Source organism: Lissotriton helveticus, chromosome 6 (assembly GCF_964261635.1).
Source record: "Lissotriton helveticus chromosome 6, aLisHel1.1, whole genome shotgun sequence".
Lineage (NCBI taxonomy): Eukaryota > Metazoa > Chordata > Amphibia > Caudata > Salamandridae > Lissotriton > Lissotriton helveticus.
Window position 1 is genome coordinate 2,031,872,224 of NC_136067.1, and position 14,700 is coordinate 2,031,886,923.

General features: G+C 48.3%; 1 protein-coding gene across 1 annotated transcript in view; it reads right to left on the reverse strand.

Moving 5' to 3' along the window:
* Window positions 1–14,700, reverse strand: part of GAREM2 (GRB2 associated regulator of MAPK1 subtype 2) — a 355,526-nt gene that overhangs the window by 77,216 nt on the left and 263,610 nt on the right. Inside the window, exon 3 of the mRNA XM_078647169.1 lies at window positions 8,386–8,516. Coding sequence (XP_078503295.1) covers window positions 8,386–8,516 — 131 coding nt within the window. The remainder of the gene's footprint in view (window positions 1–8,385; window positions 8,517–14,700) is intronic.

The window sequence follows — 14,700 nt, forward strand, 5'->3', positions numbered from 1 at the left end:
CAAGTCAAAGCACAAGTTGTAGGGAGTACAATTCCTTACAAATACGTCTGCACGCCAATGTTCTAGCTCTGGTGATACCCATACTACTGACAAATCATTGCCATTTCTTCCAAGTGCATTCTGGGAGCGGAAGTTCATAGTATTTTGAGAACCCACAAAGTAGACTGTGTCAGTGCTAGCACCATTCAAGCTCCCCAACCCTAATATGGCTACTCTCTGCTGATGAATGGCAATGACCAAGAAACAGACATGTCCAGACATGGCTATCACTGGTTACTAACACTGGTGGTGAACACTTCCTACTTGTGAGTGTGTGAAACTCCTAAAAACTGCAACAACCAGAATGCTTTGGGAGAACTGGTACTGTTATGCCAGCAGTGAGCTCACACCCCTCTGTAAACACTTAAGTAGTTGCTCATTACATTCAATCATTACACAGATCATCAATTCTTAAAGAATAAAGCGCTAAGGTGTTTCTAGAATTTAACCCTTCAAGCCTGAGGTAAACAGCAGATATAGGTTTCCAGAAGTATATATTTTTTTCCAATGCCACATCATGGGTAGTAAGTGCTATATAAATTAAATACCCTCAATGATAGGGGGTATTTCAATTAATCTCTTCAGACACTCCAGGGAGCACGAGACACGCTACTATCATACTTGAGCCAATCAAATTCTAAGGAGGCCTCAGGGCCGTCTTCGCAGTTGTACATCATACCACGCTCGAGCCAGTGCTGTGCTTAATTTAAGCCAGTGGTTTCTGGTGTTCAGCACTTCACTACAGTGGAGTGGCCAAAGGTGCACTGAGGAGAAGCTGCTGGAGTCACTGGTAAATGACTTTCCTTCCTCCTCTTGGGTTTGTCCCGCCCCTGGGGCATCGCTACTTTACCATCCTTTTGATTGGGTGACTTGTATCCTTCCACTACTCACATTCAGGGAACTCCTTTATTGTTTTGTCTTAATCGCTTCATGGGAGCGCCTGTGTTTCTTGATTTCTCAACTATTTGCTGCTTTCTCCCTCATGGCGACCCACACTCAGCACGTTGCCTTTGCCGCCCTCAATCTATTGTGTTCCTCCCCCTTCTCATCCTGCTTGAGTTTTTTTTTATTTTTTTTATTTAAAGACCCCCATTTCCTCTGTTTCTCACATCCACCCGTTGCACGTTTAATCTTGTTGCTCGGAAGTGTTTACTTTTCCCTCCACCCCGCATGCTCCTCCATTGCTCCCAAACCTTGCCGAACGCGCCATTTTTGCTGCTGGGTCGTGTAATGTTCTACTCAGGGCCTGGTAATAATAATTGGAGACCACACATGGACTTCTGTAGTGGTCAGTACTATGCCTGCCACGCCCAGGGCCCCGGGCTATTTATTCACTTTGCAACGTGCCCTCCGTACTAACGTCGGGCCGAACTAACTGTCCCACGCTCGTGGGGGGGGGGGGCGGAGCCCCAAAGCTATGCTGGCTGAGGGCCACAATGGTTGCATCCAAACATCGCAACATTACATTCCTCCTTTACCCTGAAGTGAAAACATCAAAATTAACATAACGTGACTATCAAAACATTAAACAGTCTCTGGAAACTGCAGGGGTACTGAAGGACCAGTCTTACTTTTCTGTAGCTGGGAGTACCGCTCGAACTCTTTCACCATCTCCATCGGGCTACAAAGTCTCGGTATCTCTGGGATGGTTTTGGGCAGGGGCGCAGATCGTACCTGCTTTGGCTGCGCTCACCTGATGGAGTTGGAACTAGTTTGTCGGAGTTATTTGTCCCTGTTGCTTCTGGGGGGCTTTGGGCCACCAGCGATTCCAGTCCATTTTGGGCCAGAGGGGCTGAATCAGTTCTCGTGCGTTCCTCTTCCTCGCAAGGGCTATCTTCATCCGCTGGCCCTCGAGGGCCTTGGGTCGGTTCTGAGAACCACTCTGCGGGGTCGGGGAACTCGTCGCTCTCTACACCTACGATTTTCTTGAACAATGATACGTTTCTTGTAACTCTCTCTCTACCTCTTGCCGCCATGATCATGGTGCCATTAACGTTGATGACAGTCCAGGGGTCCAGCTCGAACGGGAGGCGGAATTTCCCGCCTGGATGGCGGTCTTTCACGAGCACTCGGTCGCCCACTTGGATGGGGCTGTCTGCAGCTCTCCTTCTCCGGGACGCTTCTCTGTTGGACTTTGTTCGCTGTTCCGCGGATCGGTTGCAAGGAGCTGGGGACGATGCCCACAGGGGATGGTGTGGAATAGAGTCTATGACAGCCCTATTGAAGCATAGACGGCTTGGAGGGACCCCTGTGGTACAGTGGGGTGTCAGTCTGTATTCTCGTAGGAATTGGTACAGGGCTAACTCTAAGTTTTGGCCATCTGTCATTGCGATTTGGACAGTCTTGTTCAAAGTCCTCATCAGCCTCTCAACTTCCCCGTTGGCTTGAGGCCATCTTGGGGTTATTTTCCGATGTTTGATGCGGTGTGATTGTAGGTATTCCGCTAGCTCGCAGCCATTAAAAGGGGGCCCATTGTCTGTGCGTAGTTCTTCTATGAGGCCATGGGTAGCGATAATCTTTTCTAGCTTGAGGATCACCTCAGAGGCTGCGGTGGAGGGCAGGATCTCGATTTCGGGGTATCTTGAAAAGTCATCCACTACCACAAACATGTATTTCCCACCGGGAAGGCTGCCAAAATCAGCACTAGCGCGCATCCATGGGGATGTCGGTCCCTCCTCTGTGATCACGGGCGCGGGAGGGTTAGGTAGGCTGGTTGCTTGGCACACAGGGCATCGCTGGACGACTTCTTCCACTATCTTGTCGAGCCCGGGGAACCAGAGCTTGCTTCGAAGTCGGTTTTTGGATTTTACAATGCCCTGGTGTGCGCCGTGGGCCAGGAGGGCAGCTTGCTGTGTAAGTTTGTCAGGCAGCACTAGGCGAGGGCCTCTTAGGAGACATCCTTCCGGAGAGATGGACAGCTCGCCTCGGACTTGGTGGAGTGCTCTCAGGGTCGCTTGAGCGCTCAGGGTACGGAAGGATGCTGGACTCTGGAGTGGCTTCCAGTTTCCTGACTTGATGACCTGGATGGCGATCTGTAATCAGTCGTCGTCTTTGGTGGCTTGCGTCACGTCTTCTAAGGAGGGGGTCTTGATCTTTCCACGATCATGCTAACGTATTCTTCGGTGGCATCGGCTTCAGCAGCTTCCACTTCAGTGACCGGGCGGGCGTGCCTCGACAGATAGTCGGCCGGGTTTCGGGTGCCGGGCCGGTACTCCACGGAGAAGTGGAATTCTTGTAGTTGGAGCACCCACTTCTCGATGCGAGGGGGGGGCCGTGAAGATGAGCCTTTGAAGAGTGGGACAAGGGGTTTGTGGTCCGTAATGACGACGAACGGGTGTCCGTACAGATAGATGTGGAAATGCCGGCACCCCCACAGGATGGCTATGGCCTCCTTCTCGATCTGCGAGTATCGTTGCTCTGTTGCCGTGAGGGTCCTACTCGCATACGCCACTGGTGCCCATTCTCCGCATGCTTGTTGTTGAGCCAGGACGGCTCCCAGACCGGTCGGGCTTGCATCCACCACGAGCTGTGATTGGTTGCGAGGGTCGAAGTAGGCCAGGGTCGTGTCCGCCGAGAGTGCTGCTTTGGTTTTCTGGAAGGATTCTTGCTGTTCGGGCCCCCATTCCCAAGTGGCTGTAGATTTCGTGAGGTCACGGAGGGGGCCGGTGAGGTCCGACAGATCCTTGATGAACCTCCCGCAGTATGTGACCATCCCGAGAAAACTGCGGACAGCAGTCACAGAGGTTGGGGCGGGAGCTTCATGGATGTCTTTGACCTTGTCAGGGTGCGGTCCTACTCCTTCGTCCGAAAATTTAAAGCCTAAAAAAGCAGATGTCTTTTCGTAAGAACTCACACTTTTCCCTGTGGAGTGTTAGACCTCGCTCTTGTAGTCTGGTAAAGACAGCTTGGAGCCGCCGGATGTGTTCATCCAGGGTCGGGGCGTGGACCAGGATGTCGTCGCTTACATTCAACACACCGTCCAACCCTTGCAGGACATTCTGAATAATGTTCTGAAACACCTCTGCGGCGCTCGATATCCCGAAGTTGAGCCGGGTATACCTCCACAGGCCTGCGTGGGTGGAGAACGTAGTGATCGGGCGTGAGTCTGGGTGTAACGGAGTTTGGTGGTATCCTGATCTCAGGTCCATCTTAGAAAACCACTTCGAGCCTGATAGCTCTCCAATGATGTCATCTATGGTTGGCGTCAGGTGGCGCTCACGCTTAATAGCAAGGTTGGGGATGCGCATGTCAACGCAAATCCGCACTGCGTCGGGTTGCTTTGGTTTCTTGGCTACCACGATGGGTGACACCCATGGGGTGGGCCCGCTCACCCGTTCGATGATTCCAGCTCTTTCGAGTACCCGCAGCTCTGCCTCCACCTTGGGTCGTAGGTGAAACGCGATGCGTCGGTGCCGGAGAGCCACTGGGGCGACTGATTGGTCTATGTGGAGATGGATGGCAGGCCCTCTCAAGCAGCCAATCCCTTCAAACAGTGAGGTGTGTTCAAGCACAAGATGGTTGAGGCTGTGGGCCTGGACAGTGAGCGCAAAGTGTATGAGTCCCAGGTCTTGAGCTGTTCGGCATTCGAGTAGGAATCCGGATCCTTCTTGCGACACATAGACCTTGGTGTGCAGATGAGCAGAATCGTGCGATAGTGATGTTCGGAAGACTCCGCAAAGGCGTAGGGGCCGACTGGTGCCGTAGGCGTATACTTGTACTCGGGTTGGATGGAGCACTGGTGGAGTGTCTAATGTTCGGTACACGCTGGCCGCCATGAGATTGATCGTTGCTCCGGTGTCAATCAGGGCCGCTACAGCTTGATCTTGCACGTTGACTGTGCACATAGGTTCTGCGGAGGGTGTTGCTGCCAGGGTGTTGAGCATTCGCACAACATGGACGGATGCTACGTCGGCGTCATCATCGTCCATGTCGCTGCTGGTGGATGTGTTGTGCAGTGGTTCGAGCTGTCTCACTCTCCTGGGTGGGCCACCTTGCTTTTTCCTCTGTGTTGATAGGCATACACTTGCGAAATGGTTGGCCTTTCCACAGGCGCTGCAGATTTTCCCATGTGCTGGACATGCTCCATTGTGAGGTGTTGCCCCTCCGCACCATGCACAGGCGCCCTCGTGAGAGGAAGTAGTAGGGCTTGGCCTCCCCCGTCGTGGTTGTCTCGAGCGTGTCTCGGTGGCATTGGTTTTGATGGCGCACACCGGCTCCACTTTGACTGCGACTGCGGGTTTCGGCTCCATGTGCGCAGCTCTGGCTTTCGATAGTTCTTTGGATCGCCCTAACGCCAGGATGTGGCGCATGGACATGTTATCTGTTTCCAGGACTCGTTCCCGCAGTTTCGAGGAAGCGCAGCCTTGAATGAACTGGGCGCGGATTTCGTCGTCGACATCCGGGAGGGTGCACGTGCTGGCCAGCTTCTTTAGTCTCGCATAGAAGACATCCACTGACTCTTCGGGGAGTTGGCGGGCTTGTCGGAGCAGGAATCGTTCATAGTCCGCACTGGCGAATGGTTCGAAGTACTCTGTGATGGCGTCGCGCAGCGTGGCGTAGTTCCGGGGTGGGCCACCTTCCGCTACGTCCTTCGAAATGTCGTGGATTGCTTCTCCGCTCAACTGCGACGTCCGCCGCCACGAAGTAGTTCTCCAGGCGTTCCACCCATTTCTTCCAACGAGCCGCCTGCGATGGTGGCGTGCCCGTGACAGTGAAAGGCTCCAGCGGGGGCACAGCGGCTGTGGCCATTGGCAGAGGTGGAAGGGGTCGTCGGCTGGGCTGGCCGAGTCACCAGATGGCTATGGGCACTGGAATGTGCAGGGGTGGATTCCCAGGGTCCTGTGGGGCCCAAAGCAGCGTTGCACGCGAGATGCGTGAGGAACGGCAGGTCAGCACACGCGAGATGCGTGGGAGTCGGTAGGGGCCTCAACGTTGCACGCGGGAAGCGTGAGGAACAGCGCCCGCTCGGCGCACGTGGCAGGCCCAGCAGCACAGCATGCAGGCGCGCGGCCGGAGATGAGAGCGGGCGCCAGCAGAGGCGGTGGAGGCGCAGGGGGCGGCAAAGGCACGCACCTGAGGCCTGCGAGGTCGTCAGGGTGGAGAGGAGGGGCCGGTGACAGCAGGCCTCCGTCGCAGCGGAGGGTCTCGCAGGACGGGGACACCAGGCGGTGCACGGCAGGGGAGCCGCCGGTAAGGACGTCCACCGGGTGGAGGGTGCAGGCTTCCGGCAGGGGCGCTGGGCGCGCCGTAGGGGACAGACAGCAGGGCTGCAGCAGCGGGCTCGGGATGGACCGAGCGGCGGAGCTGTGCACGCGATGGGGTGGCGAGACCACCTCGTCGCCAGTGTAATGTTCTGCTCAGGGCCTGGTAATAATAATTGGAGACCACACATGGACTTCTGTAGTGGTCAGTACTATGCCTGCCACGCCCAGGGCCCCGGGCTATTTATTCACTTTGCAACGTGCCCTCCGTACTAACGTCGGGCCGAACTAACTGTCCCACGCTCGTGGGGGGGGGCGGAGCCCCAAAGCTATGCTGGCTGAGGGCCACAATGGTTGCGTCCAAACATCGCAACATTACAGGTCGCTCCTTTTTGGAAACGTGCATTTGCACACATTTATCATTTTTGTTTTTCAGTTGGAGCACCAGGATTGACAACCGCCATCTTGGAACATTAATAAAAAATCGTAAGTGCATGGTGACCCATGTGTGCATATCTTTCATAGTGCTGGACTGCTGTAACATGATGTATACGTAAACATGCGTGATGACGCACGCATGGATACACATCATCACGCCTTTTTTTTTACGACGCTGTTCATCCGATGCTTTGCCGGAGTAAAAGGTGAATTTTTGTTCATGTCTTGTGTGCTGTTGGTTACAGTGCAGCTTAACAGTGCAAGTTATAACACGGAAGGAAAGTCCACTGCCAAGAAGATCAAGGAACTGATTAAATTGCAGCAAGCAGGTGAAGCAGCCGCACTGAGAGTGATGTGGATATAATACAACAACGACACTATCAGCAAAATAAACTAGTCAGGCACACAAAGGGCCCGATGTATCAAAGGGTTTTACCCATTCTGTGTCTATGGGAAAATGTGTGTGTACATATGGCCCAAAGTCATTTATAGCGGAGATCCTGCTTGAGACAGGGTGTGCCCTGTTACTGCCACGCAGCAGGTCAGAACTAAGATGGGAGGCTTAATTTGAGCAGGTGGTTTCCGGTGCTCAGCACCGGCACGTTATTGTCAACCTTCCACATGGTTGCGCTATTTGTCTTATTTTTTGAGGAGCACAACTGCTGTTGTTTAATAATTAATTATACATTATCATTTTGTCTTTTTAATGTATATTTAAAGTCTGAATTGTAACACTTGCATGAGTGTGATTGGTAATAGTGACAGTGTTGTCATTGGCATCGCTAGTGGGGGCATGAGTGGTACATGCTGCAGTGGTTTGCTGACAAGTGTTCGGGCAATTCTTTTTTTTACAAATTAAATACTGGGAGGCTGAAAAGGCATTAATCAGCGCCACAGCGCTCTTTATCTGCGTGTCCGACGGGGTAAGCCCATAGTTCTATAGAGAAACACGTTATTGCCAGGACCTCACCTGTATTTTTGCCTCAAAGAAATGGAAAACCAGGTAAGTCTTGGTGAACCTTGTTTAGCGACTGGAGATTCATACGTGTCCTCATCATGTCGCGGAAGGAACACATGAAGAGCGCTTACTCAAGCGAACCTTAATGTGATGGGGCAGGTGGATCAGGGACTTCAGCGTTACGGAAACACCACAGCGCCCCCTAGGTTGGGGATTGAGCCAGGAGGGTTTGAGATCCCCATTGAGGCCATGGAAACAGAGGAGGCATAGAACAGCTGGTATTGCTTTAAGGTGTCAGCACAAAGGGTTAAAGTTCATAAGTTAAGGGTCCCATGTTGAAAGCAGTGCCCAACCCCAACCCTGGAGTAGTAACAGGCCGGTGGAAGAGCCAGTAGAGGTTGACCACACATGGCGTTGGCCCCTCACCAACCAGTATGGTCACAACAGTGCCATTGGGTTTAAAGCACCAGACCAGTAGGCAGTGATCCCAGATGTAAGAGGTGCACCCCAATAAGGGCCTATTCCCCAATCGATTTCCCACTACTTATCGTTTCAGTAATCATACGGTTCCATTTCCGCCCTTTCACATCCAAGCCAACATGGCGCTTGCTTGTTGACTCTGTCTACATTTACTTCTGACACAAGGTTGTTGTGCGTGTGTGTATAGTGTGTATATCATTTGTTGTGGGCAGCATGGGCAGTTGATGCTTTCTCCCACCACAAGCACCCAATGGAACGGCTTCGGCTGACCTTGACGCTGAAGGTGATGGCCTCCATGACGAACACGCGGTCTGGGAAGGCGTTGGCCACTTCCTCCACGCTACTGAAGTACTGCACCGGCTCCCGCACGTCCCGGTCTTGCTCTAGCAACTTGAATTTCCCTGAAAGACCAGAAAGAAAAAAAGACTTTTAGATGGATGTCCATACCCTTTCCTCAAAACCACATGTTTCATGTGTGCAATTAGTGGTTGAAAAAAATCATGAAATTTATTGGACCAGGGGCAATGTACAGAGAAGCACCAGAGACAGACGCAGGCAGAACGGCGAGCAGAAGCAATCTGCCAGAGACCCGTTCCTTAAATCAGTCTGCCAAGGAGATATCCACCAATTGAACCAACAAGGTCCTTAGTAAATGTTGCAATAAAATTTGGAGGAAAAGACAGTGAAAAATTCCTGTGAATCATAGAGTATTCAGTGATATCCGATTCTACAGGTGCTTTTAATCTGTTTGATTGCAATGAAAATACTTATCTCAATTCAGTTCACTTCAATTTATTTGAATCGTGTTTAACCCAATTAAATTCTTTTCATTTCAATACATTTCAATTTCCATCAATTAAATTAAATTCACTCCAATCCAATTAAATAAACTTCAATTCTGTTTAGTCCAATTAAATTCTGTTCAATTCAATACAATACATTACAGTTTCCTTCAATTACATTCAATTCATTTCAATCCAATTAAATACACTTCAATTCTGTTTAATCCATTTCAATTCTGTTCAATTTACTCAATACGATCCAGTACATTTCAATTTTCATCCATTATATTCAATTCAATTCAAACAGAACTCAAGTGCAATTAGCCACAAAGAACCAGGATTGATTTTCTATTAAAGCTGATTCTAAATACTAGTTGTTCTTAGAACATGAGGGATCGCCCTTTGATACAGACCCAAGGGAATCCCTTTGTATTACGCAAATTAAATCAAATGAAAGTGTGGTATAAATGTGATAATCCCTCTAACCGGGGGCGCCTTGGCTCCTCGATCCAGCACTATTTCAGCCCTTCTTCTGGGTTAGCGGCAAGAGCGCAATTGATGACTGTAGTGAAAGTAGGTGACCTTAGGAAGAGGTGGGGGCAATGTAAGAATAGTGCCAAGTAGTTATGACTTAGCCAACAATGGCCCTCAGCTTCACACTTTCCACAGGATAGAGATGTTGTTAAACACAAGCCAGCATCACACAGACTGGGAGCTTTTGATAATCTGCTTGTTAATTAAAACATTGTAAATTATTTTTGGGGAAGAAAGCGATCATCACCCGCAGTGAAACTCTTTGCAGATTACCTATACATCGCTATAATGAGGAGGAGCCGTCCACCCAAATCTCCTCTATCCTGTTCGTCAGGGATCTATGAAGTGGTAGAGTAACAACCAGCAAAACCTTCTTATATTGGGAAATCAAGACTTCTTCATATTGTGGTTTCAGGAACACATACAGGGCCGGACTGGGAACCAAAACTGGCCCTGTCAAAGTGCTCGGCCACCCCCTTGGGGGTTGGGGGTGCCGCCGAGCTCTTTGCCTGGCCGGTTTTCTGACGATTTTGTTACAGGAACGGTTTTGCTGCAAAACCGGCCCTGTAACAAAATTGGCCCCCAGGGCCCCAAAAGTGGCCCCCACCCGTGTGGCGCACAGGGGGACTGCCCGGTGCCCACTATGGCCAGTGCTGGGATCGCAAACCAGCCCTGGCAATTATGTCCGACCGGCGCTGGGGTGGGTTGGGGTAAGATGCTGGCGGGAACACTGCTGCTGCACTTTTGTTACAAGGGGCCGATTTTGCAGCACGGCTGCAAAACCCGCTTCCAGTAGCAAAACCGGCCCCCACCCTCCGGCCCACCAGGGAAACGCCCAGTGCCTGCTACGCCCAGTCCGGCCCTGAACACATAGCAGGAGATGAGGATCAACTTTTCGAATGAGAACAAGTACAGAGGCAAACCGTTACCTTTCTCTCTGTAATAGATAACATAAAGCGCATCCCAGACTTAGTATTAAAGAGAGATTACTCAAGATATCGAAAAGGAAACATCGAAGATGTTTAAGAAACCTGAATCTGAAGGTTGTAATGCGCAGATTAAAAACAGCAAAAAGGAGTATAGGATCGAATTGAAACAGATACAACAGAACACATGAGAAACCTCCTGGCTGAAGCTACACACAGCGATCAAGACAAATAACTTGACGTTGTTCTGGCAATTCATTGGTCACGGTATTGGAATTTACAGACCTGCCAATGATCACTTCATCCAACTCCCATTCTTGGCTATCACGGAGAAAACAGCTGTATTACCTGCACTTTTCCAGTATATCTAAATAACCCTCTATAGATATCTAGACAAGAAATAAAACCACTCATTACAACATATCACCCAGCAAGAGCTGCCACCCCAAACACAATTCCAATCGATGGGATCAAATCTGATCCAAACCTGTGGGCATCTCTTTTGTGTGCACCTTTTAAAGAAATTCTTGGATCCAGCAAAATTCCTGCATTCTGGCAAAGAGCCATGTACAGCCAGTCCAAAAAAAAGGGGATAAGGTGGTCCCAAAGAATTACATATTCATAACTCTCTTTGGCTCTGAAGGGAAGCTATTTGGTAAATATCTATGAAATGTATTATATGCTTGGGCGATGGAATCTAAGCTTTATCCACCACACCAATCCGGATTCAGGCAAACCCGACCAACCACAGACAACATTGTCATCTTAAAAATTTACAAAAGGGCCTCAATTTAGACACATGTTTTGTTGATTATTCATCAGCAATCGATTGGGTTCACAGATCAAATGTATGGGAAAAACGGGATTTAATCAAACACAACTACAACTTTTGGTTTGTTTGCATGAACACACTTGACTTCAAATTGAACTAACCAGCAATATGCTTTAACCTACAATTTCCACCAACAATGGCCTTAAATAAGGCTCTATTCTTGCACCTTTTCTTTTCTCACTATACATATCAGATCTGTTTCATTATTTGGAGAACGTCAGAGGACTTGCAAAAAAATTAAGGAATGCAATTTGTACCGTACTTAGCCTATGCTGATGATATTAAACTTTTATCATTTACTCCTCATGACCTCCAAAACTTTCTAAAGAAATTGGAAGAATTGAATCATGTTAATGATCTAAGGGTAAATTCTGAAAAGAGTAAAGTTATGATCTTCGGGAAGTCCCGGAAAGCTGGAATGTGGTAAATAAACGGGATTTGCCTTCAGTATTTAAAATCCTATGACAATCTCGGGTCACCATTACTAACAACTTATCACAGTCTGCACATGTTAGAAATAGATAGAAGAAAGCATCCATTATCACTAAATTAGTGAAGAGATTTGCTAGCAATTTCGGCAGGAGAGCGGTGACAGAGTTACTTAATATATTTAATTTGAAATTGATTTCAATATTACTATCTACCATTAACCCCTTTGCTGCTTCTGATGGCAAACTGCTGTCGCGCGCACTACTTCCGTAGTGCTGCGAACGTCCGTTGGCTGTCGCGGCCCCGCCCACTCCGCTAAACCGCCGCAAGCCGGCAGAATTGCCGCCGCGGTTAAGCGGTTAAATATATATATTTTTTAGATTATGTGGAATAACATACAGATGTTGACAAACAGCACATCGAAATCTGCCTGCCTGTATTTATTTGATATATCTATGTGGTATTTATATAGTGTGAACCTAGCCACAGCAGAGCGTGGTATTAGGTCAAAGGCAGACACATAGTCATTATATGATTGGAGGAGTAGCTTGGTCCCGAGAGTGGAGGGGAACTATAACTGCTTCATGAAAAGGTGTTACTTAAAAAGGTGCATCTTGAATGCTTCCCTAAAATTGGAGCTGGGTTAGTGCAGTACTGATGGATACACAAATGTTGTTCCAGTTCCTGGGGGCATAGACGGAGAAGGCCTCTGGCTGCCTGTGTTCTATTCTGCACTTCTTTATTTCTAGTCTCCTGGTGTCCACGCTGCAGGTGTGTTGTGTATCACCAGAGATGGTTGCCAGCCAGATAGGCAGAGGTTCCAGCCATGATGGTTGTGTAAATGATGGTGCTGGTTTTGAAGGTGGTGTTGGCCACCATGGGAATCCAGTGGAGTGACGTCAGGGTGGGGGTGATGTGGCCATGGTCATGAACATCCACTCAGCTGTTCTCCATACAACGGACATCACAGGAGTCAACACCACTTACAACTTAGGTGCACTCACGTAAACACCTCTCAGACCTACCTCCACATGCCTCCTCAGAGTCGTGACCACCACTGGATAAGATATAATGAACATTTACCAGACACACACACAGCTAGCACTCTACAAAGGAACAGCATGACCTTGCATTTTCCATGAAGGACCTTTGATCAGTGTTTCACGCTCTGCTTCCCTCTTTCCTCCTTTCAAACACTCAAAGACGGGGCCAGATGTACATAGGTAATCGTTTGCGATTACCAAGTAGCGCAGTTTTGAAATTCTCTATTTGGTAATCACAAACACCAATGTACAAATGTGTGTCTGATACATTTTGTGATTCCCAGTGGGTTGCAAATAGACCTAGCTCCTGAATTTTAATGAAGTAGGTCTCGGTTTGCAACCCATTGGGTATCACAACAATCACAGGGATGGTGGCCTGCTGGGATCAGGAGACCCACCATATCTGTTATTGTTTTTTCAATAAAGCAATATTCACACGGTCCCTCATAGGGTGTTTGTAGTAGAAACTCATGAGAGTAGTCAAGGCAGAAGTTTGAATGATGGGTTTATTTAGGTCAAGAGTATAACAGCGACGTCAGTCAGCAGCAGGCATCAACTGACAAAATCCCCCACATTCTAATACAATGCCTAGAATGTCCATAACACAGAGTTCTATCTACAAGTGCCTGAGAGGCACACTACAGAATACTACATTATCCTCTTTCCTGCAAAACAAAAGAGAGGAAAAACCTAAGGAAAGAAAGGATATGAGGAAAAGGGAACAAGGGATGAAAGATAAAGGAAATAGGAAAAGAAAGAAATAAAACACTTCAAGTAAAGGCAACAGTAAACAGGAAACCTGGGAGTTACCTGAACCTGGCAGGAATCTTACATACTCTCAAACTCCTGCGAAGTTCTGGCAAAAAGCTTACATCATCACATCTGTTACTTCTATTAATGGTATCAGAACAAGAACTAGACAATTGGTTATTTAAGTCAACGTTCTCACCATTGGTTTTAACAACTTTACAAACATTCCACCAATTTTTGTTGTTAACCCGCACAGCATTACCACAAACCTTATCAACAACCAAAGGCTCGGAGAATTTACTTCTTCCCTTGGTGACATGAACAGGATTCTTAATACGAACAACATCACCAGCACAAATATTATGAGTAAAAACCCTTTTTCTTTCATCAAAATAAGCTTTCTGCTTCGCTTGTGCTCCAGTAACATTGTCCCTCACAAATCCATCAATGCCATCAATAACATTCATTTTCACCCATTTTGACATCCAACCGGGACAAATTTTGGTAGAAGGTTTTCTCCCTCTTAAAAGTTCAAAAGGAGACACTCCAGTTGACGAATGTGCAGTAGTGCGATAGAACCATAACATGGAACGAACATCATTCTCAACTATACACTTGCTGGCAATAGCCCATTGCACACAATTATTTAACACTCGGTTCATCCTTTCAACAAGGCCATTGGCCTGGGGGTGATAGAAAGAGCTCTTCTTGTGAATAACACCACCTTGCTTTAGAAAACACTCAAATTCAGAACTAACGAACTGTACGCCATTGTCCGTCATGACAAACGAAGGAAAACCTTCCCTCGGAAAAATATCCTTTAAAAAAAGGATCACATTAGTTGAGGAAGGCTCACTGATGAAACGAATTTCCGGCCATTTGGAGTAATAATCAATGGCAACAATGGCAAAACGTGAAGAAGAAGGTAAGAGATTGAATGGGCCAACCAAATCAACACCAATCCTCTCCCACGCTCTCTCCGGGAATTGAATAGGCTCCAAAGGAGGTGTTCTTACTTTGTGACTTTTGTCGGAAGACTTACAAATAACACAACCATCAACTAAAGTGTCAACACGCACATCCATTTGTGGCCACCAAAACACATCCCTCAACCTACGTTTGGTGAATGTTTTCCCTAAATGTCCTTCATGAGCACCATCAATAAGACGTTTCCTTAAACTCTCAGGAGGTATAAGCCTTCCACACCGCAGAAGAATACCATCTTAAACTGTGAGCTCATCAGAAATTTTAACAAAATTCTGAAATTGACCAGACACATTCTTCTCTTT